The sequence below is a fragment of the Grampus griseus genome (genome assembly GCF_964374135.1).
Source record: "Grampus griseus genome assembly, chromosome: 12".
NCBI classification, from domain to species: domain Eukaryota; kingdom Metazoa; phylum Chordata; class Mammalia; order Artiodactyla; family Delphinidae; genus Grampus; species Grampus griseus.
This window is the reverse complement of record NC_139006.1, coordinates 34,453,221-34,480,389: the sequence shown is the minus strand read 5'-3', so window position 1 is coordinate 34,480,389 and position 27,169 is coordinate 34,453,221. Positions and strand designations below refer to the sequence as shown.

At 38.1% G+C, this 27,169-nt stretch overlaps 1 protein-coding gene across 1 annotated transcript in view; it reads right to left on the bottom strand.

The window, feature by feature from the left end:
* Nucleotides 1-27,169, bottom strand: part of MYOM1 (myomesin 1) — a 145,761-nt gene that overhangs the window by 108,705 nt on the left and 9,887 nt on the right. Inside the window, exons 3-5 of the mRNA XM_082667401.1 lie at nt 10,182-10,322; nt 6,706-6,934; nt 5,893-6,050 (exon numbers count right to left, since the gene is read on the bottom strand). Coding sequence (XP_082523527.1) covers nt 5,893-6,050; nt 6,706-6,934; nt 10,182-10,322 — 528 coding nt within the window. The remainder of the gene's footprint in view (nt 1-5,892; nt 6,051-6,705; nt 6,935-10,181; nt 10,323-27,169) is intronic.

Below are 27,169 nucleotides of genomic sequence, written 5' to 3'. Positions count from 1 at the left end.
GGCTCCAGGCAGACAGGACTGTTTGATCAGAGATGGCGTGTAAAAAGAAATCTGTGGCCACTCCTAATCTGGAACATTCCTTGTTTTGATGAATGACAGGGTAGAACATGTTAATCAGCATGTTCTCCTGACTGAATTGGTTTAGGTCATTTCACACTTGACTCACAAGCTCCCTCTTGCTCAGTTTTCTCCTTTGCTGTGGTGTTTTCAGTATTTCCTTCTAACATAAGAAGAGAAATATGACACCCAATTCTGTGTGGCAGGTGCTACTTGACCAAACAACTGAGTGACACTCTATTTGGCTTCTGACCAAAAACGTTGTTCATATTTCTATAAAGTTTGAATTAAAACAGCATTTGCAGCTCCCAGGCATTCTTCACTTTCCTTGTCCTTCTGTCCAATCCGACTTAGCACCTCAATGCCTTCCCCCCATCCCCCGACCCCCAGCTAAACAGCCATGGCTTCTCTGTCTCTGTCTCTGTCTCTGTCTCTGTCTCTCTCTCTCTCACACACACACACACACATACAAACACACACACACACTTTGAGAAGCTTCCATTCTCTCCACTGGAACTCCAATGTCAGTGTAAGGAGCATCTGTTTTAAAGCTGCAGACATGGATTAAATGAGGAAGTGATTCAATTCTATTCTCCAAGGAGTTCACCTAGCTAGGCGCTCAGGTTCAGAGTCATTTGCGATTGGCTGTCTTCACCATCAAGTCAGGGGAGAAAAGTAGGATTTGAGGCCCGCTCTGTATATGCTTCGCAGTTTGTTACTTCTGGAAAATGAAATTCCAAACTGGTCAGTCACCAGCTAATTTTGGAGAGTTAGCTACACCCTGGGGTTATTTGTCAGAGGGTTTCTGAAATTCCTGTGAACATTTAGCTGTACACCATTTTCCTTATCATTTTCATGTAGAGTCTATGAACTAGTTAATGAGCTTCTGTTACAAGTATTTCTAGAATAATACTCTTTATGTATGTGTGTAAAATACACACTTAATTCCTCCAAACAAATGTCTGTTTGGATATTGGGCTGACTTTGATAAGAAGGGATTACAGTGAAAGCTCTTTGGCAGTGTAAAGCATGGTCAAACAAAAGGGCTTCACTCTAACTTTTCTCTATCAGCAAATAATGCCTGCCAAAATGATCTTTTCACGTTGAATACCCCTACAAGTGTGGTTGCTACTTAGAATGCAACCCTACTGTTTTGAATAAATAGCTGTTACTTTAAAAACCAATTAGCTGAGAGAGAGCTATTCCATTAGCATAGAATTTGGACTTAAATAAATAAGAAAAATCTAAAATAAAATCCCAAACCCTTATACCTGGGAAGTAATTATAAATAATTTTTAACTATTTTAAATGCAGGCTGTTTTCCTAAGATAATATGATAGTAATTGCTAAATTTAAATACATTGTGAATAACTCTAATCTTGTAAACAAATTCAATACATGATTCTATCATGGAATTTGTGAATTCACATAATTTGCAAAAATAGATTAAGGCGTTTCCAAATCCCTGGACTCTTCCTAAGATAGTACTATTTTATTCCCAGGTTTTGAACTCTTATCATGCTTAATGACAAATATGTTTGTCTATTTGACAGTGACTTCAGGGATAATGTGAAGAATTTCAAGTATGTATTTTTAAGTGTCTTGCGTGAGGATCTAGCCCAGTAACCACATACACATCTGAAAACTTGGGTATTGAGTGAGCATCAGATTAATACTAATCCTCACTAACACTAACACATTGCTCCAGGGAGTTTGTGTGAGTCTCCCTGCAGATTACAATCCAGGCTTCCATTGAAAAAACTGATTTAGACTTTGGGCTCGAAATGCAATTAAATCTGGCTCTTTTTTAAAAAAAGGAAGTGTAAAATTAATGCAATTCTCTCCTTCTCTTAAAGAGAACTTTTCTCCCTCATTTCACATAGTTTTTACAATTTGACTGGGCAATACAGGCATATGGTTCAAGGACCAGAAAATATCAGGGTGCCCAGGAAACATTCTCTTTCCTCAAACCTGTCTGCTTTCTGCCCAGCTCCTCCCCACAGCTAACTGTTCTCCTTAGATTCTTACATAGCCTTCCAGAGCTTCCTTATGCAAGTAATATGGATACAAACATAAACGTTTTTCCTCCCCTTTTAAACCAATATATAGCCTATTAAACAAGTTATTATATAAATATAGCCTATTAAGTAAAACAGCTTTGGTTTTTCACCACATATATATTTCTCCTTCTCTGTTGACAAGCCTCCTTCAGGATGGCCTGCTTCACTGTGGTGGTGCAGCAGCGTCATCTACAGCTAACTTTTCTACCGGACGCAAAGCCCACAGCTTTCCTTCTGCTCGGAAAGTGAGCTCAGCGCCCCCACACCGGGCCCTGATGAATGATGGGCGCGCCTGTCAGTGAGCGCTCCCTGGCTACCCTCTAGATTCCATCCAGACGGATTTAGTCAGTACGCGGGGTTGGCCAAAGAGCAGCTGCTGTGTGTTGATATCATTTGTTAGACCTCAGGGGCTTCCATGACCTGAGGCTGCCCAGTGGAAACTTGGAACTGAACCCTCTTTGGAAAGGTGTCTGAGGGAGCCAGGTCCCAGGCACACATGCCTTTGAGAGCTAAAGGCTTCAAGCGGAGGCATCACAACTGCCCGCAGCAACATCACACACTTATTTCTGTACTTTCCCTTCTTCTATTCAGTAAGGTCATTCTCAATTGTTTCTTTCATACTTATACTCAGTGTCAGGCCCAGTAAGCTGCAGCTGGGTACCAAAGAGGCATAAATGCCAGCAAATTAGTCACCACCAACCGTGGTTCTTGCTAGGTCGTGGATTCCCTGCTCATTGAGGGGAAGGATGCTCACTGAAGATCTCACACTCTGGACCAGCAGCTTGCAAAGTAAATTAGAGCTTCATTTCATGATTATTTTTTTTTTCATGATTATTTTTAAAAAGGCAACGTACCCAGCAAGCTATAATCAATCCTACATGGAAGTTTACTCTCAGAGATGGATTCACCTTGAAACCAGTGAAGCTCAAGTTTCAGGGTCTCTCATCAGCATGCGTCCCCATAAGGCTCTGTGCCTAATGCATATGACTTAACTTTATATTCTTTTTTGTAAAAGTGCTCCTCAAATGGTATAACTCTTATGCCCCACAAAACCTGGATCTGACCTCATTTATTGCCACAGCCAATTTTCAGTTATCTGCTAGCTGATTGTCCAAATTTCAGCTTTATCCAGGGGCAAATCTTGCTTGCTAAATAAGGTGAACTATTTTCTTAGTGGTCCACTGGTTCTTTTGTTTTCATATTTACTTCTCACTTGACTTGCAAGGCAACAGGACTTTCTGTGAAATGGTCTGATCCGTCCCTTCTGGGAGAATTCTTGATACAGAATGGATTTGACTTCTCCAAGCACAAAAGGGGTCACGAGAACTAGAGAAGGTTTGTTCCAGTCAACGGACAGCCTCCCAAACAGCCTCCCAATCGTTCCTGAGACAAATCTTGCCTCTGTGCCTTTGTTTTTGATTCAAATGAACCCCTAGGCCATACAATTCATACGTTAAGGAAATAAATACTTCAAAGCTAAAGGTGAAAGATTTGAGGGATCAATCATACTTCTTCTCAGCCCCATTAGTGAAGATAACAAAAAACTGACAGTATGGGCTTCCCTGGTGGCACAGTGGTTGAGAATCCACCTGCTAAAGAAGGCGACACGGGTTCGAGCCCTGGTCCGGGAAGATCCCACATGCCACGGAGCAACTAAGCCCGTGAGCCACAACTACTGAGCCTGCGCTCTACAGCCCGCGAGCCACAACTACTGATCCCGTGTGCCACAATTACTGAAGCCCACGTGCCTAGAACCCGAGCTCTGCAACAAGAGAAGCCACCGCAAGAGAAGGCCGCGCACTGCAATGAAAAGTAGCCCCTGCTCGCCACAACTAGAGAAAGCCCGCATGCAGCAACGAAGACCCAACGCAGCCAAAAAAAAAAACCAAAAACTGACAGTATTTCTATTTTCCAGTTTGACTGGAGTTTTACGGGTTGACAATTTAGTCATCTCATATTTTTTCTGTGGCGTTTTAATATTTTTTGTTTGTTTTTATTTTTTTAACATCAACATATTTACTCATTTGCTTATTTTTGTTTGTTTTTAAATCACTCCTTTTTCAGCCCACAAAGCACTATGTAAGGAGTTTAATCTCTAACAGAATTAGAGCTCTGCCTTTGTAGAATCCTATTACTCTGGCTTAGTAACACCATCAGTGGTACATGGCATGTTTGTATTCTAGTTGCTGAGTATTTAACGGAATAAATAAATGCTTAAGAAATTAATATTTACCTCCTAGAGATTACTTTGTATTCTTTTGAAAATCATCTTTAACTCTGATGTTTAAAAATCAGGAAAACAGAGATAGGACACTGTGTAATAAATATATCTACTTAAGGACTCCAATGATTCGTTTATTGGTAGTACATTTTAATTCATGAAAGATGAGAATTTTTTTTACTCATCAAGTAATTTTTTTTTTTAAACATCTTTACTGGAGTATAATTGCTTTACAATGGTGTGTTAGTTTCTGCTTTATAGCAAAGTGAATCTCAAGTAATATTTCTTGGAGCTAAAAATTTGTTATTCTTTACGTATTTCTATAGGAAAGTTTGGATTTTTTCTGAGGTGGGAAATAATCAGTTTTTTAAGAGGAAATGTCCCTTTGATAGGCCAATTTATGCAACTCTATAGGTAGAGAGAAAGGTGGGCAAAGATGGACTGATTCCTAACTTACTATAGTATACTCTTATACTTTTAAAGCTTGGAAATTGATTTTTTAAACTTCATTTTCATCTAAATATGTTCCTACATTTCTCATCTTTGTTTACTATAAATTATTTGCCTTGGTAACAGAGAGCTGGCTTTGGTTTCATTCTCTGGTTTTCAAACTCAAGAAACCTAGAAAGAGTTTACATACAAGAAAAACTGTAAGTAAATCCAATATTACCACAGGCAGATTGATATCACAGGTGAATTTTTAAAAAACACAACTCACCACCTGCTCCTTAAGAATAACCTTAGCTAGCAGTTTATCTTGTCAGCCACCTCCATTATGCTAGCCAGGTGTCCAAAGAACATTAGAAATAACAGAAAAGAGAGGAAGAGACAGGCGCTCTTTGGGTGACAGTGCTATTCTATGAAGTGTTTATACTGTGACATAGGGCATATTTACCACCACTCCCGAGGATAAGGGAACTGCATGCAAAATACCCCTGTCGGAGAAGAAGACGGAAAACGCCTTTTAAAACTGGCTCACAATCCTCTTCAGACTTCTGCTCTCTGTGGCAGACATTCATGCCGTATGATGGGAGAGTTCTGAGTTTAGGGATCACAAAGTCATTGACAATTGCAATAGGATATATAATGGACGGAAAAAAGGGGAGCTTATTCGTTATGGAACAAAAATTTCTTCAGGTCCCATAGTCGTAACAGCTCCCTCTATTTTTTGGCTTTAGAAAACACATTAAGACCTCAGCTCATGTGAGGAGTAGAGATGGAGCCCTCTGGGTCTTAATTACTTTTAAAAAGGCAGTATCGCTTCTCATCACAAAATGATACCAAATAAATATGCTGACTAAATTTTAACACTTTATATAAGATAAAGATCCATTTGTATAATAGGATTATAAAGTATCATAATAAATCGTAATGGATGCAAGACTCTTCTTTCCTTCCATACATGTATTTTTCCTTCACTATTTAAAAAATCTATTCAAATTTGTAGATGCTTTCACTGACTCTTGCATATTCACAATGTCACATGTTTTCATAAGAGGTAAAATTAACTTTGAGTAATCGATTCTATGAGAAATTTTCATAACGATAGCATACCATGTGAGACGAGGTTCTGGCCAGCCGGCTACAGAGCAGTGTAATTTTACATTTTCTTTCTCCCAAACAGTGTGGGAACGAGGTTTAATGACAAATTCAGGAGCATGGAGAAGACTATCTTCATTCAACTTTTTATGATATGCCTCAGTTTCTTCTAACTGAAAAAAAAATCAACGTATTATGAAATCAAAGTAACAAAAATGTGCTACAAAAATGTAATGTAGAAATCAAAATGACCATTTTTTTCATTTGCAGCCTTACTTTTGCATTCATTTCAAACGAATTCCCCTCACCCCTTTTGAAAACAGACACATCACTTAATTTTTAACATTGTAAGCCTGAGCAACATATTTTACTTCTCTAAGGTGGATTTCTTAAGGTTCTTCAAGAACTTTAATTTCTATAGAAACTAAAATTTCACAGAATTTAAATATTAAGTGTGTCTTTCTTTGACCTATACATTTTGATGTCTTTTTCCTTCTTTTGTTTCTCCGCAAGACCACATATTTCTTCATTTGAAGCTAATTAATCTATATTAACACACATATATACAATGTTACATGCACTTCTACTTTTTAAAATTAATATTTATTGGAGTATAGTTGATTTACAATGTTGTGTTAGTTTCTGCTGTGCAGCAAAGTGAATCAGTTATACATATACATATATCCACTCTTTTTTAGATTCTATTCCCATATAGGCCATTACAGAGTATTGAGTAGAGTTCCCTGTGCTGTACAGTAGGTCCCTATTAGTTATCTACTTTATATATAGTGGTAGCATTCCTACTTTTGTAAGTTATCTTTTTTTTACCGTTTTTTTCAGTGACAGGTGTTCTGCCTTTTCTCGAATTGCAACTTTCCTCGACTTCTCAAAACCTTCCTCCTGGCGAAGCATGGACGTGGACTGTTCGGATACTGTGGACTGCTTGGCTGCCGTGACTCCTTCCTCTCTAGTAAGGAGATTCCTCTGGGCTATGTAAGCAGCAGCTTCTTTAATTCTTTCTTCTTCCGTGTCTGTAATTCCACTGACATGCACTTGGCTAAAATATAATAACAGCGAAATATGGATATCGCGGATGGCAGTGATGAGATAGCCCAAGTTTACCAAGTTCAAGGTGCCCAACCTCAGCTGCTGTACACTGTGCCCAAAGAAAACCTGACATAGAAAGACCTGGTAAATAGGAGCTAACTCTTCACACATGGCAGTGATCTTCACCTTAACCAACAATGATAACCACAATAATACTACCTATTCCGGCTGTGGTGCCTTGACAAGTGCTTTTTACATACATTGTCTCGTTTTTCCCCACAACAACCCTTTGAAGTAGACTGTACCCTCTCTACTTTAGCAATACGGCAACAAGACACGGAGAAGTTAGATAACTTGCCCAACGTCATTTCTTTGGTTTCCTTAGTGTGTTGAAATACAATTTAGTCTATAAAAAAAGATTAAGTTACGACTTCCTTCCAGAAAAGACGATATTGTGAAATGACAGACAGTTGTGTGGCTGTGATTCTGATTTTCGCCTATGTGCTTGATCTGGATTCTGTGACTCAGATGATGTAATGCATTGCCCAGAGGTGCTGCATGCAGAAGTAAGTTGTAAATCTACGTGAGATCCTTAAGCCTAGTGGGTTTCCTTTCCATGATAATAAAGGTTGTGTGTATCTACATATTTAATATGACAGCCTTACTTTGTGCTTACACACAGCCCTGTTGTAAAGAAATGATCAAACTCACAGCTGAAGTGTCGATGCTGACAAAAGTGACTTGTTTTTACTCATAATTGATGATGATGATAGCAAGTGAGTGGTTACATCCCAAAGTGCTGTGCCTAATATAGTAGTTTATGATAGAATTTGTGCTGTGATTTAGTAATGTTTAAAATATTTGGATTATTTTAAAACTCCTTCAATACCTTTGTTGTCAATCCTATTACATGTTTCAGTGAGGAGTATGTTGATTATATTGAAGATTCTCTTGAAATTGAGTCTCCTGAGACCTCTTAAGGCAGAATTGTACATTTGTTTTTCTTATAAGAAAAATTACTTCAAACTTCAAGCAAACACTGCCATTGTGTTTACAAGTCCCTGGCACCTGAATCTATATAGTTTGCTGACGAGTAGGACGCAACATTTGCACAAGTTTGGAATTTCTCATGGAATATTACTAAAACATCTGGCAGACACATTAGTCTACCTTGCGTTTTACTCAACTTAGTGAGTAAATTTTAATTTCTTTTCCCTTCTCTCTCTCTCTCCAAATATTAAAAAGTAGTCTCTACCAAGGAAGTTATCTGCTATAATTTAGGGGGAGAACAAGGAAGATGGAACATTTTTAGCTTAGTATCCTGACATAATTACCTCTAACTTTTCTTTTTGAATGAGATAGGAAGTGAATGAATTAATAAGTGAATACAAAACAAACGTCATGAGAATCTACTTGGAATTCTCTATAGAGGCTAATATACAATATAGAGATTTGAAATGAGGTTTGTAATATGATTCAATATGTATAGTAATTGATTATATTCAATGATAGTCCGGCCCCAAGTTGAGACAACTCTAAGTGAAGTTCACATACCCTTTAACAGTGGATGTGCTAACATAGCTCTAGAGGGCAGAATGGAGTCATGGTTTCCCTGCCTTTTCCATTTGCAAATAAGGTAAACCTTGGGGAAAAAAACTGTAATTATTTCACAGGAAAACTCAAGTACACTTAAAAATATATTTTTGACCCAGGACAGCAGGCACATTTGCCTTTAAGTAAATATAAGTGCATGTCAGTGGTAACCCTGCTATAATTTGGGTACAAGAGCAAGAATATGATACTAACATCAAAAACACACTACTGGGCTTCCCTGGTGGCGCAGTGGTTGAGGGTCCGCCTGCCGATGCAGGGGACGCGGGTTCGTGCCCCGGTCCGGGAGGATCCCACATGCCACGGAGCGTCTGGGCCCGTGAGCCATGGCCGCTGAGGCTGCGCGTCCGGAGCCTGTGCTCCGCAGCGGGAGAGGCCACAGTAGTGAGAGGCCCGTGTACCGCAAAAAACAAAACAAAAACAAAACACACTACTGCAAATTTAAAATAAATTTAAAACCTTTCCAGGGCTTCCCTGGTGGCGCAGTGGTTGAGAGTCCGCCTGCTGATGCAGGGGACGCGGGTTTGTGCCCCAGTCCGAAAAGATCCCACATGCCGCGGAGCGGCTGGGCCCGTGAGCCATGCCGCTGAGCCTGCGCGTCCGGAGCCTGTGCTCCACAACGGGAGAGGCCACAACAGTGAGAGGCCCGCGTACCGCAAAAAAAAAATAAAAGTCAAAGGTATAAAATGAAAAGCTAAAAATAGAATATTGTTTACCCCCTTACCTTCCTAAGTAGGTTCAGAGCAATTATGACATTAGCCTCCGAAACAATTCAGAAAGGAACCATCAGAAAGCAGTGGAAAGAAAAAATGGAGGGAAACAGAAGTTGGTTACCCAAAATTACACCCGCCATTATTGCCTAGTGATTTTCCTGAGAGCACTTGCCTGGAGAAGATGACCTCATTCTGAACCATCTTAGCTCTGTGAATAATTCTCCATTCAAAGGAAAATAAACAGGGAAGACTCAGAAAGTTCCTGTTAAACTTTAAGTTGGTGTCTTGGACAAGTCTCCTTTCAAGATTCCTTTGTATATATTATCATTCAAAAAAATGTTTATATTATAAACAAATTTGGCATTACACAGACTGGTGATTTAGTGATTATTTTGTTTGAACTTTACCTCAAAATAAATAGTAATCTATTTTACATCTAACAAACATAAGCCAGGCATTATTATGGTGCAATTCTTTTACTTAGTCTACGTTATCTAAGACTTTTTTTTCTTCATAATGAATAATAATTAAAACCACACTGGCAACCAATCTACCTAAACATATCATCTGATTTTTTTCTTTTAATTCACCCAATATTTTATAGTTTTAACCTTTCTTTCTACTTTAAACATAGTGACTATATATAGAGTCGAAAAACTAGCATCCAATACTCAGCTTCTAATTTCAACTAGTTACATAATTAGAAATAAGTTGCTGATCATCCTCTTTTGTCATATAGCCATCCTATGTGATGGCAAACAGTTCTACAATGAACACATCTCCCTCCGTGCATGGTTCTGAGGTTCCACAGACCTTTCTCAACCAGTACATAGTAAGTGCTCAATAAATGACAGCTGCTATTGTTATTACTACCTGACAACATTTACTCTCCACTTTCTAATAATCAGATCCAGGGAGAAAATCCGTACATACCGTCCTGAGAAAATGGGCACCATGTAGTCACTTGGCAGATTTTCTTTCTTCTCTCCAGAGAGAAGGCTTTTCTTGGCTCTCTTTGTTTGGGGGCTCAACTTGGATGAATAATCTTCTAACATCAGACTGGAATCTGTAAGTCTGAAAAAAAACACCCTAATGTTAGTCTATAATTTAAAAAAATGCTTATAAAAGGAAGTTTTAAGTTTGAGGACGTTTTACAGAAACCTAGACGGCTAATGTTATAATCATCTTTTATCTTTAGAGCTAGCGTGAGAATGACCTCACATAATGCACTCTATCTAGACACAAGAGAAAAATAAGTCTATAGCAATTTTTAAAAATTGCAGTATAACTGCTTTACAATACTGTGTTAGTTTCTGCCGCACAGTGAAGTGAATCAGCCATATGCATACACACATCCCCTCCCTCTTGGACCTCCCCCCGCCATCCCACCATCCCACCCAAGTAGCCCATCAGAGAGCACCGAGCTGAGCTCCCTGTGCTATACAGCAGGTTCCCACTAGCTATCTATTTTACACATGGTAGTGTATTTATGTCAAATTTCATGGCTTTTTCCCCCTTAAAATTTCGAGGGAAAGTGGCAGTGCTTCGGTAATAGTTCCAAATACCCTTTGCTGTTAAGTTAATGTTGGAAATTTAGGTGGTCTACATAAACGGTTTGGATACATTGTGTATCCAAATGCTTTCAGGGGATTGATACAAAAGCAGATTTTCTGTATTGGGAGCCCAGGCAATTCTGATGCAGGGCCTCTAGGTTCAACTTGAGGCCTTTATGTAGTATAGACAGACTCCGTCTGAAAGGACACTGGGTTCATCAAACAATAGAGTTAATACACTTTGTGTGAACACACAGCGTCGAGTGACTCGGAAAATTACAGGTTTGATAAAGAACACTTTCCTAGTGCTGTTGCACACAAAAATCCACCCACCCATGCACACTGGTGCAAGTGTACACTTGGAGGTAGTTATTGTTCTAATAAACCAAAAAAATGTGTTAGCAGAGTGGAAAACATGACAGCAGAGATTGCACCTAGAGAAAAGAATTGATGAAATTAAAAGGACAACCTTAATCTATATAGTTCTTGAATGAAATGAAGTGCATTTTCTTTCAAATGTATAGAATTTGGCATAAATTTCAGAAGTTCATGGATTCTGAAGAATTCATGGGCTCAGGCTAAAAGCCTCTCGTCTACATTGTAATGAAAGATAGTCACAGTAGGAAGCCGTACAGGAACTCTCTGTACTATCCTTGTCATTTTTCTACAGACTTGAACTGATTCTAAAATTAAAAGTTAATATTAAAAAGGTCCCTGGTGTAGAGAAAATTTGAAGAGAAAGTGAAGCATGTGAGTGGTGTGGCATGGAAAAAGCCAGCTGCCCAGTTAGAACAGCAAAACCTTCCAAAGTGTCCAAACCTTGATCGTTTCCAGTCTTTAAAAAGCATTAGCAAAAGCAAAGAGATTACCTAAATCAAAAGAAGACAGCACATACACAGAGTACAAAATGGATACATAATAATGCAAATAATCTTACCCCCTGCTAAGCAAGTAACACAGACCTGCAGGGCTTCTAGGAAGTACAGGGGGTGCAAACGTAGCCTGAGAGTATAGGGTGGGCTACTGTCTTTAATTCCTGGAGTGGAGTTGTAGCACAGAAATGGCAAACCTTTTCCTCTCCCACTAACCCCTCCCCTATGGTGAATATCTAGCTCTTATTCTATGATCAGCATTAATGCCAAAGGTTAGAACCTTGAAATCAAACTTGTGGATTGGTTACCAATTGGAAGGCTTAGTGAAATTTGTTCCTGGCTGGCTGTTCCAGGCAGCAGCAAAATGACTGCATTCTATACCCCTAGCAGGTTACAAAGTACAGGCTGTGCTAATACAGGTCTAAGTTTAAAGTGGTATTTTCCTTCACTCCTTTAATTCCATTACTATACAAAATAAAATTAATTATGGAATCTGTTTCATTTTTTTCTATTTATAGAACATTTGCATTTTCTAATTTTTCTCCTGTTTTTCTGTTTTTGCTCTTTTTACTTTTTACTTTCATTCTACTATCTGCAGTCATATTCTCATGAGCTCATATTTTCAATGTTTATTTATATCAAAACAGCTGTGACTTGTCATTCTTTTTCTTGTACTGTCGTTCCTTTTTTTCTGTCATTTTCCCTTTAAGATAAACCTTTAAAATGATTCACTTATTACATAGAATGTGTCAGAATGTGATTATTCCATTCTCACAAGTAAGTCACAGCAGATGATTTTTAATAGTTAAACTTCATGGTAAAGATTCATGGTACTATCATCAGTTTTCAAATAATATTTCATTTGGAACAAAAGGCTTCAAAAAAAAGCATTATGATTTATATATTATATAGTATTATTTAGAAAATCATATATTATATAGTATTATTTAGAAAATCCAAAGTATTTAGAAAATATCAAACACTTGTTATGCTCTTTAAAGTTTCTTCAAGCTTTTGAATCCTAACAAAAAAAGAGTGTGTGAAGGATTAGATGTTAAAATACTGTGCCAACAGACTATTTGGTAATGCTAAGTCATTTATCGAAGTTAACAAACAAAACTAAATCAGAGAAACAAAGTTTTAAGGAACTGACTATGCAATAATCAGTGTAACTAATTATTTGAAGGAAAGTCATGTCTATTTTGTTATGACCCAGGAACACTGAAGTCTAACATCTTACTCTATTGAATTTTAAAGTCAAATAATGTTTTTAGAGGAGTTCAATAGAATATGTAAATTTTTAATTTCTTTTTTAAAATTTAAATTTCTTTGAAGTTACATCAAAGAGCTAAATAAGGGCTTGCTAACCTCTTGGGCTTTTAGTTGTATCTAAATTTTGAAAATAATACTCTGTCTTATAAGTCAGTTTCTGAGTAGACACTTAACTTGATATGTATGGATCAATTTGGGTCTTTTAACTATTAAAACTATATTTAACGGGACTTCTGTGGTGGTGCAGTGGTTAAGAATGGTTAAGAATCCTCCTGTCAATGCAGGGGACACGGCCTCAACCCCTGGTCCAGGAAGATCCCACATGCCACAGAGCAACTAAACCCATGCGCCACAACTACTGAGCCTGTGCTCTAGAGCCGGCGTGCCACAACTATTGAGCCCACGTGCTGCAACTGCTGAAGCCCATGCACTCGGTGGCTCCGCAACAAGAGAAGCCACCGCATTGAGAAGCCCGTGCACTGCAACGAAGAGTAGCCCCCACTCGCAGCAACTAGAGAAAGCCCATGTGCGGCAACGAAGACCCAACGCACCCAAAAATAAATAAAAAATTTTAAAAAAACCTAAATTTAATGTTCTTTATGTCTTGAATCTTTCTGAACTTCAATTTATGAAGGCAGAGAAACTAAGCTATAGGTAAGGATTGATTTGCGTGTGCATGGGTACACCCATGGGTCTGTAACTGTGTCTAAGTACATCTACCTGTACTCTGCTACTAATTGTGGTATGTCCTCTTAATATGTCTAAAGTTAGCAGAATTTAAAGAAATATCATGGTGTGTATGACATCATCACACCTATGACCAGCAGCACCACAGAGAAGGGATGTAGCTCAGGTACAGAAAGCTCTTTCTGGAAATGTTCCAGGGACTCAGAAATAGACTTGCACCTCCATCCAGTTCAAATACTGAACAACAACAACAACAACAACAACAACATAACCTTCCGCTCTTACAACTTCATAATTATTCTTAACAGGCATAGCAAGAACAAAACTAATTATAGAATCACAGAACTGGAAGAGATCTCAGGGATATTTATACCACACTCAGTTTATAGATGTGGAAGACCTGGAATATCTTTGTAACTTGCCCAGGTTCATACAGCAAGTTGGCAGGTGAGCTAGGACTAGCATCCACCTAGGTTAGTGCTCTTTCCACTACAGCAGTAGTCTCTAACTTTTGTGACTGAGTCCTCTCAATCCAAAAATATTGGGGGCATGCCACCTGTTTATTTATAAATTCTACACATATACTGCTGTATAAATATTCTCACTTTATGAAATATTCAATCAACAGAAAAACTTTATGAGCCAAATTTGACTTTTTAAAAAATACAGAAGTGCTCATATTTCTTCTTACACTTCCATGGCTTGCCTTCGTGGATTCGCCACTTTGGAAACCACAACACCATGTCACACTTCCCATACTGACTCTGATGTTGATTTGCTATTCCTGAATTTATTCACATCAATTGATTTATTCACATCACAGTTCAATTAAAAATAAAGCATTAAAAAACTCATTAAACTTTACATGAAGTAAAATGCTAGTTCTTTAAAGTTATGTTGTCCTAGTTCCCCAGGATGAGTAACTTTATTCACACTTATGTTAAGTATGGATCTACTTAATGGATATACTATTTTCTAAAAAAATTATGACAACCTATCAGCATGTTTCAGAAAAAATGAGATGATATGATCGGTTGTAGACACCCATCCCTATATGCCTACGGTTATATTGTATTATTGGTTTCCCTCTCTATCTTTCCCATTGCCTATGACTATTCAAGGAGGGGGATGGCCTAAGTTACCTTTGTATACTCAGTACTGTGTGCATTGCCTGATAGTGTTCAATAAACTTACTGAATGAAGTGAAATCAAGATTCATCCTCCTGTAATCATATGCTATCTCAGTGATTCTCAACCCTGACTTGCCATCAGAATCAGCTGAGGAGCTAATAAAAATGACCAATGCAGAGGTGAGACTTCTAGTATGGTGGAGTGAGCAGTTCAGCAGTTTCTCTCCCCAAAAAGCCATGATAAAATTGGATACAATTGCCCAAACCAACCCATTCAGGGCTCTGAAAATCAACCAAAGGCATACACTACACTGACAAGTGGTTATTCATAAAAAGATACTGAACTTCAGGTATGAATAAGTGGGAGTCTGTGTGACATTCTTGCCTAGTCTTTCACCACCCCCTAGCTCCCAGCTCAATCCATAAGGTAGTTCGACCAAAGTGGGAAAAGGTGAGAAAATCATAATGTTCACTGCCAGAGGGGTTGACTTGATTTGGAGCAGAGCATGATAAACCTCCACAACCAGCAACATTGTAACATGAGCCACCTAAGTGGCAAACAAACAAGGGAAGACCAGCAGCTCAATCAATCTCAGGATGCAATCACGGTTGGAGCAAGCAGAAGACTGGCAGGTCAGCCTGAAATTTAACAGGAAGATTTGAAAAATAAGACCACCATGGAGGGACTTCCCTGGTGGTGCAGTGGTTAAGAATCCACCTGCCAATGCAGGGAACATGGGTTCAAGCCCTTTTCCGGGAATCCCACATGCCGCGGAGCTACTAAGCCCATGTGCCACAACTACTGAGCCTGTGCTCTAGAGCCCACATGCCACAACCACTGAACCTGTGTGCTACAACTACTGAAGCCCACGCGCCTAGAGCCTGTGCTCCACAGCAAAGACAAGCCACCGCAATGAGAAGCCCACGCACCACAACAAAGAGTAGCCCCCGCTCGCGGCAACCAGAGAAAGCCAGCGCACAACAACGAAGACCAACGCAGCCAAAAAAAAAAACGACCACCATGGGGGCCTTCATAAGCTCTCCATGTGCCTGAATAGAAAAAAACTGGAGAGGGCCCAGGTTATCCACACATCATTGGTTAACTGTAAACCTGTGTACATGTGCAGAGGAGAAACAAGAGAGTCTAGAGGTAAGCAAATCCAGGGCATACATACTTTAAAATTACCTGAATTTCAAATGTGCTCCCCAACACACACACAGATCTATTGCCAGAAGATGGAACCTTTACTGTCTTGAGATGTTTGAGCACAGTGTCTGACCATTCATTTATTGGCTATTAATCTATGCAAATACAAGGTGATCCCTATGAATTCAGGCTTAAAAATGAGAATGACAATTTTTTAAAAAAACTAAAACAGAGACATCAGCAGTAACACAGTGCTAGGCAAACAGATTCTATAAATGTGTTTAGGCAAGTAATTAAACAAAAACAAAACAGAGCAACAACACATTTAGGGAAAAATTCAGAATCCAGAATTACTACACTATATTATCTAACAGGTCCCATTTTCTTTTTTTTTTTTTTTTTGGCTGTGCTGGGTCTTTGTTGCTGTGTGTGGGTTTTCTCTAGTTGAGGCGAGCGGGGGCTACTCTTTGTTGCAGTACATGGGCTTCTCATTGCGGAGGCTTTTCTTGTTGCGGAGCCCAGGCTCTAGGCACGTGGGCTTCAGTAGTTGTGGCTCGTGGGCTCTAGAGCGCAGGCTCAGTAGTTGTGGCACACAGGCTTAGTTGTTCCGTGGCATGTGGGATCTTCCTGGGCCAGGGATTGAACCTGTGTCCCCTGCGTTGGCAGGCAGATTCTTAACCACTGTGCCACCAGGGAAGCCCCCAACATGTCCCATTTTCAATTACAACAAAAATTATGAAACATGACAAGAAATAGGAAAGTGTGACATACACCAGCAGAAAAAATCAGTAAATAAAAATTGTCTCCAGGTGCACCCTGATGTTCGATTTAGCAAACAAAGACTTCAAAGCAGTAATAAGAAATAAGTTCAAAGGCCAATAAAGGAAACCATGTTTAAAGAATTAAAGGAAAGTATTATAATAATGACCCAAAAAGAGAGAATGTCAGCAAAGAGATAAGAATTATAAAATAGAAGCAAATGAATATTTTGGAGTTTAAAAGTACAATAACTTAAATGAAAAATTTATTAAAGGGACTCAACAGATTTTATATAGAAGAATTTAAAAAATCAGTGAATCTGAAGATAGAAATAATCTAATAAAAAAAATAGAAAAAGAAGAAGAAAAAATCTTAAAGCCTCAGAGATCTGTTAGACAACATCAAACATACCAGTATATGAGTCATGGTAGTACTGGAAAGAGGAGAGAGAGAGAAAAGGTAGGAAAATATATTTGAAGAAATAATGGACTAAAATTCCCCAAACTTGATGAAAATATTAATCTATGGATCCAAGATACTCAACAAACCCAAGTATGATACTCACAAAGAGATACACATGTAGATATACCATATATAGTCAAACTGTTGAAAGCCAAAGTCAGAGAGAAAACTTCAAAGCACCAAGAGTAAAATGATTCATCACATACAAGAGAACAATGTATTAATGATTCACTTCACATCAGAAACGATATAACCCACAGGCATTCGTATGACATATTTAAGTGCTAGGGGAAAAAATAAATCAAGAATTCTATATTCAGCAAAACTATTACTCAAAACTGAAAGCAAAGACATTGCCAGACAAAGAGCGAGAGAATCCATTGCTAGCAGACCTGTCTTATAAGAAATGCTAAAGCAAATCCCTCAGGTTTAAAGGAAATGACACCAGACAGTAATTTGAATCCACACCAAAAAATAAAGAGCACCAGGAAGTAAATAACTGGATAAATATATAAGCATACATATATTTCTATTTTCTTAAATTCTTTGAAGACATAAGATTACATAAAACAATACTTATCACACTGCACTGTTGGGTTTATAACATATATAGTTGTAAGGCATATGTTAATAGTACAAAGGATAAGGGAGGAAATGGAACTATATTGGAGCAAAGTTTCTAAATTTTACTGGTATGAAGTTAATATAAATCTGAAGTAGATTGCGATTAGTTAATATTGTATATTATAATTTCTAAAGCAATCCCTTAAGAAAATAATAAAAAATAGAGTCAAGAAAGAAAGGAATTAAACGGTACACTAAAAATATCTATTTAACACAAAACAAGGCAGTAAAGGAGAAACAAATGAACAAAAGAGATATGAGATATGCAGGAAAAAATTTAAAAACTGGTAAACATAAGTCCAACCATAGCAGTAATTTTATTAAATGTGAATGGATTAAAAACTCCAAGGAACAGCAGAGATTGTCAGAATGGATTTTTTAAAATCCAACTATATGCTGCTACAAGAGCCACATTCTAAATTCAAAGACACATATTGTTAAAGTAAAAGGATGAAAAAGATATACCATGCAAATAATAACCATAAGGAGCTGGAGTGGCTATATTAATATCAAACAAAATATACTTTTAACTAGGAAATATTACTAGAGACAAAGAGGGATATTTCATAATGATAGGAAGGTCAATTCCTCAAAAACATATAACAATTATAAATGTACATGCATCTACCAACAGAGCCCTAAAATATATGAAGCAAAAAATGACAGAATTGAAAGAAAAAGTAGAAAATTGATAATAGCTGGGCTTCCCTTGTGGCACAGTGGTTGAGAGTCTGCCTGCCAATGCAGGGGACACGGGTTCAAGCCCTGGTCTGGGAGGATCCCACATGCCGTGGAGCAACAAGGCCCGTGAGCCACAATTACTGAGCCTGCGCATCTGGATCCTGTGCTCCGCAACAAGAGAGGCTGCGACAGTGAGAGCCCTGTGCACCGCGATGAAGAGTGGCCCCCACTCACCACAACTAGAGAAAGCCCTCGCACAGAAACGAAGACCCAACACAGCCAAAAATAAATAAATTAATTAATTAATAAAAAAAAAAGAAAAGAAAATAGCTGGAGATTTCAATACTCCACTTTCAATAACTGATAGAACGACTAGACAAAAATCAGCAAGGACATAGGAGACTTGAATAACACTCTCAATCAACTTGATACAACTGACCTTTCTAGGATACTTTACCCAATGACAACAAAGTACATATTCTTTTAAACATTCTCCAGGAGAATTTATATGCTAACTCACAAAACAATCTCAATCCATTTAAATGAATTTAAACCATACAAAATATATTCTCTGATAACAGAAAAATTAAGTAAAAATCTACAACAGTAAGAAATTTAGAAAATCCTCATATATCAGGAAACTAACAACATACTTCTAAATTACCCACAAGGGAAAAGAAATCACAAGGGAAATTAGAAAGTACTTTGAACTACATGAAAACAAAAACACAACATATCAAAATTTATGGGATAAAGCTAAAGCAGTTATTAGAGGTAAGTTTATAGCTTTAAGTGTCTATATTAGAAAAGAAGAAAAGTCTCAAATTAATAACTTAAGCTTTCATTGTAAGTTAGAAAAAAATTAAATATGAAGCAAGTAGAAGGTAGATATAATAAGATTAGGGAGGAAATCAATAAAATAGAAAACAGAACAACAATAGATAAAATCAGTGAAACAAAAGTTGGTTCATTGAAAAGATCAAGAAAATTGACAAACCTTTCACTAGATTAACCATGAAGAAAGAGAGAAGACACAAATTATCAAGAACAAGAATAAAAGAGGAGACCACTACCAACCCCACATAAATTAAAAGGCTCACAAGGAAGTATGATAAATGCACTTATGCCAAAAATTTAGACAACTTAAATGAAATGGAAAAATTCCCATAAAGATTCAAACTACAAAAACTAACTCAAGAAGAAATGAAAAATCAGAACAGATCAATAACAAGTAAAGAAACTGAATTAGTAATTTAAAATCTTTGCACAATGAAAAGCCCAGGCCCATATGGTTTCACAGATGAATTCCATGGAATATACAAAGAAGAAACAAACAAATCATTTACATGTATTTTCAAAAACAGAAGAGAAGGGAACACTTCCCAACTTATTCTATAAGGCCAGTATTACCTGATATCAAAGCCAAACAAAAACATTATAATAAACAAACAACAAAAAAAAACACAGACCAATAGCCTTCAAGAACACAGGTACAAAAATCCTTCACAAAATATTAGTAAACTGAATCCAGCAACATATAGCCAAGTGGTATTTATTCCAGGAATGCAAGGTCCATTTAACATTTGAAAATCAATCAGTGTAATATACCATATTAACAGAATAAAAAACAAAAAAAATGATCACCTCAATAGATGCAAAAGAAGTATTTGACAAAATTCAGCATTCCTTCATGTTAAAAACTCTCAACAAAAGAGGAATAGAAGGGAAGTTCCTCAGTCTGATAAAGACCATCTATGAAAAATCTAGAGCTAGTATCATATCTAATAGTAAAAAATTGAATCCTTTCTTCCTAAGACAGTAAGGGAACAAGGGTGTGATATTTGCTCTTGCCAATTCTCTTCAACATTGTACTGAAGTTCACATTATACTGAAGAATAGCCAAGGCAATTATTAAAAATAAAATTGAAAAAATTGGATAGCAAGTCTACCTTTAGTTATGGATGATATAATCCTATATGTAAAAAATGCTAAGGAATACACACACACACACGCACACACACACAAATGCTACTACTAATAAATGAGTTCAGCAAGGTTACAGGATACAGAATCAAAACACAAAAATCAATTATACTTCTGTTGACTAGCAATGAACAATACAAAAATAAAATTAAGATAACTCCATTCACAATACTATCAAAAAGAATAAAATATTTAGGAATAACTTTAACATAGAAGTATAACACTTCTACATTGAAAATTACAAAACATTATGATAAGTGAAACAAAATCTAAATAAATAAATATCCCATGTTCATGGATTGAAAGAGTCAACATTGTTAAAACACACATTTTTCAAAATTGATTTACAGTTTCAACATAATTCTTATCATGTTGCCAGCAGACTTTTCTCTTTGTAGAAATTAACAAGGTGATCTTAAAATTTATATGGGAATATGAAGGAATTACATAGGCAAGATTTTTTATTTTATTTTTTTGTAGAAGAGGAACTAAGTTTGAGAACTTACATCTACCAATTTCAAAACTCTTTATAAAGCAATAATAATTAAGAAAGTGTGGTGCTGGCATAAGGACAGGCATACAGATCCATGCAACAGAATTGAGAGTCCATATATAAACCTTTTTACTTATGGTCAGTTAATTTTTGATAAAGGTGCTAAGGAATTTAAGGGTGAAAGGATAGTCTTTTCAACAAATGGTGCTGGGACAATTGTATATCCATAAGTGAAGGGATGGATTTAGAACTTTACTCAACATCACATACAAAAAATTACTTCAAGCAGCCGCATAGCACAGGGAGATCAGCTCAGTGCTTTGTGACCACCTAGAGGGGTGGGATAGGGAGGGTGGGAGGGAGGGAGACGCAAGAGGGAAGAGATATAGGAACATATGTATATGTATAACTGATTCACTTTGTTATAAAGCAGAAACTAACACACCATTGCAAAGCAATTATACTCCAATAAAGATGCAAAAAAATTAAAAAAAAATAAAATAAATTAATTCAAAATGGATTATTTCTAAATGTAAAGTAAAATTACAAAACTCAGAAGATAAAAGAAATTCTTTATGATATTGAGTTAGAGTTCTTAGATATAACATGAAAAGCATGATTAAAAAAGGAAAAAAAGTGATGAACTGAATTTCATCAAATGTAAAAGTTCTGGTCTTTGAAGGACACTGTTAAAAGAATGAAAAGACAAGTCACAGAATGAGAGAAAATATTTGCAAACATTAATAAAGGAATTGTATATAAAATATTTAAATAACTCTAATGATTCAATAATAAGCAGAAAAAAATCCAATTTAAAAATGGGCAAAAGATTTGAGCAGGCATTTCACCAAAGAAGATACACAAATGGCTACCATGCACATTAAAAAGATGGTCAATGGGCTTCCCTGGTGGCGCAGTGGTTGAGAGTCCGCCTGCTGATGCAGGGGACGCAGGTTTGTGCCCCGGTCCGGGAAGATCCCACATGCCACGGAGCGGCTGGGCCCGTGAGCCATGGCCACTGAGCCTGCGCGTCCGGAGCCTGTGCTCCACAACGGGAGAGGCCACAGCAGTGAGGGGCCCGCGTACCACCAAAAAAAAAAAAAAAAAAAAAAAAAGATGGTCAACATCGTTAGCCATTAAGTAAGCACAAGTTAAAACCACAATGAGACCCCACTACACACCCAAAAGAATGGCTATAAAAAAATAAGACAGAAAATAACTAATGTGGATAAACTGGAATCCTTGTACCTTAGTATGTGAATGTAAAACGGTATAGCTGCTTTGGAAAAGAGTAGTTTCTTGTAATGTTAAACATAAACTTAGCACACAACCCAGCTGATATTTTAGAATGTGCAAGAGAAGGTTCACTTCAAACAGAAAGCCTTAACTTTCTGTCATAATTTCATTTATTCAACAGAAAACTTATTTAGTATCCACTGTGTGCACAATAGCGTGCTTGAAGCTGGGGTGGGAGGGGGATATGAAGATAAATTAGATAAATTAATGACTCCTGTTAGGACTTCTCTGGTGGTGCAATGGTTAAGAATCTGCTTGCCAATGCAGGGGACACGGGTTCGAGCCCTGGTCCGGGAAGATCCCACATGTCACAGAGCAACTAAGCCTGTGCGCCACAACTACTGAGCCTGTGCTCTAGAGCCTGTGAGCCACAACTACTGAAGCCCGCACGCCTACAGCCCATGCTCCACAACAAGAGAAGCCACCACAATGAGAAGACTGCACGCCACAGCGAAGCATAGCCCCCGCTCTCCCGCAACTAGAGAAAGCCCACGCGCAGCGACGAAGACCCAACGCAGCCAAAAGTAAATAATAAAATAAAATTAATTAATTAAAATAAAAAAAGACTCTTGTTTTCTGAGAGCTTTACCATCTAGTAGGGGAGTAAATGCTACCAGGCCTGATGTGTTGAATTATGTCAATCATGGAAGAAAGGATGGAAGGACAGAAGGAAGGCAGGCAAATAAACAGAAAGATTAGAGCAAACAAAAGCTGAATTCACAGGCTTGGAGGCAATTTCTGTCTGGGGTTATCAGGGAATCCTTTGTGGAAGAGCTGGACATTAAAAGATGGGTAGGTCATCCCAGGATGACACAGAGATATGTGCAAAAGCTTGAAAACAGAAGTTCCATTTTCATTGCTGACTTATCTATGTGTTGCCATTAGACTTTACTGAGTCGCCACAAAGGAGCTGAACTCATTTTTATTATTCTAACAATTTTCCTTTAAAACCGCCTCTTCATATATATTTACAACCTAGCATTGCTGCGTATAAACAAAATGCTCAGCTGTTTCCCAGAAGGGAGGAAATGGTGGTGGTTTTACTGAACTATGGGTCAGCTTCTAGAAAACTGTCCTTCTTGGCTGTCTTTGGTCATTTGGTCAGCCCCTCCTCCTCAGGGCTTCTGGGATCTGAGGGTCCATCTCTTTCATTTTCAGAACCCTCTGGAGGGTCAGAAACAAGCACTTGGAGTTTGCAGTCTCTTTTCTCATTTCTGTCTTTCTATCAGCTGCATTTTTCCCTGTTGCAAAACTTGAAAGACTGTATTTTCCCTGGGTTTTGTGAAAGGTTGTTTTGGGTCTACTTTTGATATACAGCAGCTTCGTCCTACGCTCCTCCTTTGGTATGGGTATCGTGTCAGCCTCAACACTTTCTACTGACCTTTTGATTCTCCTGTTTCCCAATCTAAACACTTAAGGAACTTTCAGGAGAACATCAAAGTTAGTGGATAAGCAGGAGGCTTTGAGTCCTTTTTTCACTAGTATACTTTCCAGAAAAGGTCTCTTATAAGATACAAGCACGAATTTAGTTTGATCAACATCATCCTTGAAATTTACTGACATGCAGTATCATAATAAATAACAGTCCCTTGGCCTTTCTTTCTGTCTTTGCATTATTTACCTTATAGTTATCCTGTTTTCCTCTCTATTTCAGTCTCTCAGCATAAAAATATCTTTTTTATTTTTAATTTATTTATTTAATGTATTTATTTTTGGCTTTTTTGGGTCTTCGTTGCTGCATGCGGGCTTTCTCTAGTTACGGAGAACGGGGGCTTCTCTTCATTACAGTGTGCAGGCTTCTCATTGTGGTGGCTTCTCTTGTTGCAGAGCATGGACTCTAGGCACGCAGGCTTCAGTAGTTGTGGCTTGCGGGCTCTAGAGCACAGGCTCAGGAGTTGTGGCGCACGGGCTTAGTTGCTCTGTGGCATGTGGGATCTTCCTAGACCAGGGCTTGAACCTGTGTCCCCTGCATTGGCAGGCGGATTCTTAACCACTGTACCACCAGGGAAGCCAAAATATCTCATTTTTAGTTTTTAAAAAATTTTAGTTACTTAAATAGTAATATAACCACAATTTTTCTTCTATTTATTGCCTTATTGTTTCCATTATTTAAATTTCCGCTGACAAGTAACATTTTACTCTCCTTTTTAGTAATTTGCCACAGCTAATGTATAGATAGACATGATCTAAAAACAAATACCAGGGGAGTCTGAACCACTTCTCAACATGAATGTTAGAATAGTCATGCTCTGGAAAAAGCTAGTGGGTTAAACACTGAGAGACAAATCTTTATGGTTATCACATACACCCTTCAGTTTCTATCCATTCCTGGCTATTTTAGAAATTAATTTAACCCGACTGAGTGAGTATGGCCCATTTTTAAGCAGAAGTGAAAGAGTCCACTCTATATTTCCTAGATATATTATGCAGGACACTTGACCATAATATCAGGAGATGCCTTATAGAGTCTAGGTCTGTGGACTGAAAATTGTCCAGGGTTAGTAAAAGTTAGCCTTATTAACTTATTTATAAGGCAGCCCAGAAACCCATATTCCACCCCACTCTGAGGATGGTCGCTAGGGTTGACTAGACTTTGCATGAAGGTTACCTTCCTCATTTGAGGTGCTCCTGCTATCTCCTGTTTCATCTAGAAAGGCTGCTGTGGAAAAGGTCAAGCCTGCAGCAAGGCCTCCTTGGGCTCCCACAGCTCGGAGAGCTCTGCGGGGAAGCTCAGTTACACTCACTGCTCGGCCAGCAGTGGACAGAGTTAACATGTTACCTCTGAGCGATGGGAGGTAACTGCATGGCCCTTCCTCCACCTCTGGCTACTTATTCTATTCCCACTCTATGAGGGGACATGTCTTCCTTCTCACAGCCTGATTCACCTGCCTATGGAAGATTAATGCCATTCTGGGGGTATCTTGTATCATCTAAACTTTAATTTGACCTGCAAAAGAGCCTGATGAATAGTATTTTCAGTGTAGAAACAAAGCAAATGAAGCAGAGAACGAATCACGTCTTTCTGGGCCTCAGTGTATGTTATCTGTGGAAGGAGGGGCTTGAATTAGATGAGCTCGTGGTCTCTTCCTGCCATTCCCCAATTCTATGGATCTACAAATTGCCAGTTGTAGGAAACTGGTATCACCAGGAATGATACTCCCAGTCCTCTCTCCGCAAACAAGTTGCAGGTTTACAGCAATGAGAGTCGGAGATTGATGCGTGGTGAAGGCTTCTCTCTTTAGACGCAGCGTTTATTTTGGGGATTCAGAACACAACTCAGTAGCTGCCTTTTAAAGAAGGAACTGGCAATAAACCTGTCCATTTCTGGGCAGAATAAAAAAGAATAACTGGTTTCTGCTTTCATTAGATGTTTCCCCTGATCTTCTCCTGTCATATAGGAAGTAATATGACTCATCATTTTCTTAGTACTTAAATTCTGGAAGACAAATCCCAGAATGTTCTATTTGCTACCCAGAAACTTATGGTGCCTTTTCCTTATATATAATAGTTAAATCTTTCTTTAGAGAAGAGGATATATCTTAATCCTTCTTACCCTATTCTATTTTTTATTGCTTCCATAACATTTATTACCTTTTAGCATGATTTAAATTCATTGTCCTTTTTATTATGTTTATTGTTTATGACCTATCTCTCCATGCTCCAAGAGGGCAGGAATCTTTGTCAGATTTATTCAGTAATTTATCCCAAGAACCTAGAGCAGTGCTTAGCACACAGGAGGCACTCAGTAAATATTTACTGAATGAATGAACAATACCTAAACCTCACTAAACGGTCCCTATGTGCCTGCTATTATACTACACACCTTACATGATTATCTCTTTTAGGGCTGCCAACATGAACAACAATCATTTTCCTCATTTTACAGATGAAGAAACTGAGAGTTTACAGGCATATCCAAAGTCGCAAGTGTAATTGCATGTAAGTAAAGGCTTGTTTGACCCCAAAGACTATCCACTTGCCATTACGTTAGAACATCTAGAAATGGAGATATAGAAAATGGACACTAATCTGATACCCATAGCTGAGGTCAAGACACACAAATGTCCACAAGGCAGCAGACTTCTTTGGTAGCATCATTTGAAACCACACTGGGGTGGGAAAGGGAGCAAGTCTTCAGGTCCCCCTCAGTCCCTGCTGTAATCAGATCCATCAATAAAAGACAGGGGTTTGTGTTTTGTGGTCTCTGTTTTTAGCATTGGTATCTTCTGTGAGAATTACAACTGGTTTGAACATTAGTACATTCTTTGCAAAGTCTAGAAGTTTCAAAAGAGGTTATGATCTGGGTAACAACCAAGGGTCAATCAATGTGACAATGTGACATGAGTGTAGGTAAGGGGCACAATTTAAGGTTAGGCACGGTGCCCAGGGCAAGTCACTCATGTTTCAGTTTTCTTATCCCCAAACTGGTGTCTTCCAGAGCCCTTGTGAGTCTCAGGTCTGATTCTAAGTGACAGTTAAAGAGTGTGTAAGGTTCCAGGTTTGGCATTCATAATGCCCCTGGGATTTTCTAGCTATTGTTTCTACCTATTGTTCCCTGCTCTAAATCTTGGTTTCTCCAGGAGAAGCAGGGGAAAGAAAAGGAAGCATAATGCAAACCTACACATTGGTGCTTCAAGAAAAATATGGTAGCCATGTAGTCAAGGGGAGTTACTGGGAACTTGTAGAAAGGGTGGGGGACTTGGGGTAGGTTGGGGCGCTCAAGTCACTCTTCCACTATTTGTTAGTGTAAGGGAGAAAAGTCATTTAATCGCTTTGGTCTCCAATTCTCTCATTTTTTTAAAAAAATATTTTCTTATTCTTTGTACATTTTTTGTGCTATTTTTAAAATTTGTTTATTTATTTATTTATTTGGCTGCGTTGGGTCTTTGTTGCTGCGCGCAGGCTTTCTCTAGTTGCGGCAAGCAGGGGCTACTCTTTGTTGCAGTACACGGGCTTGTCATT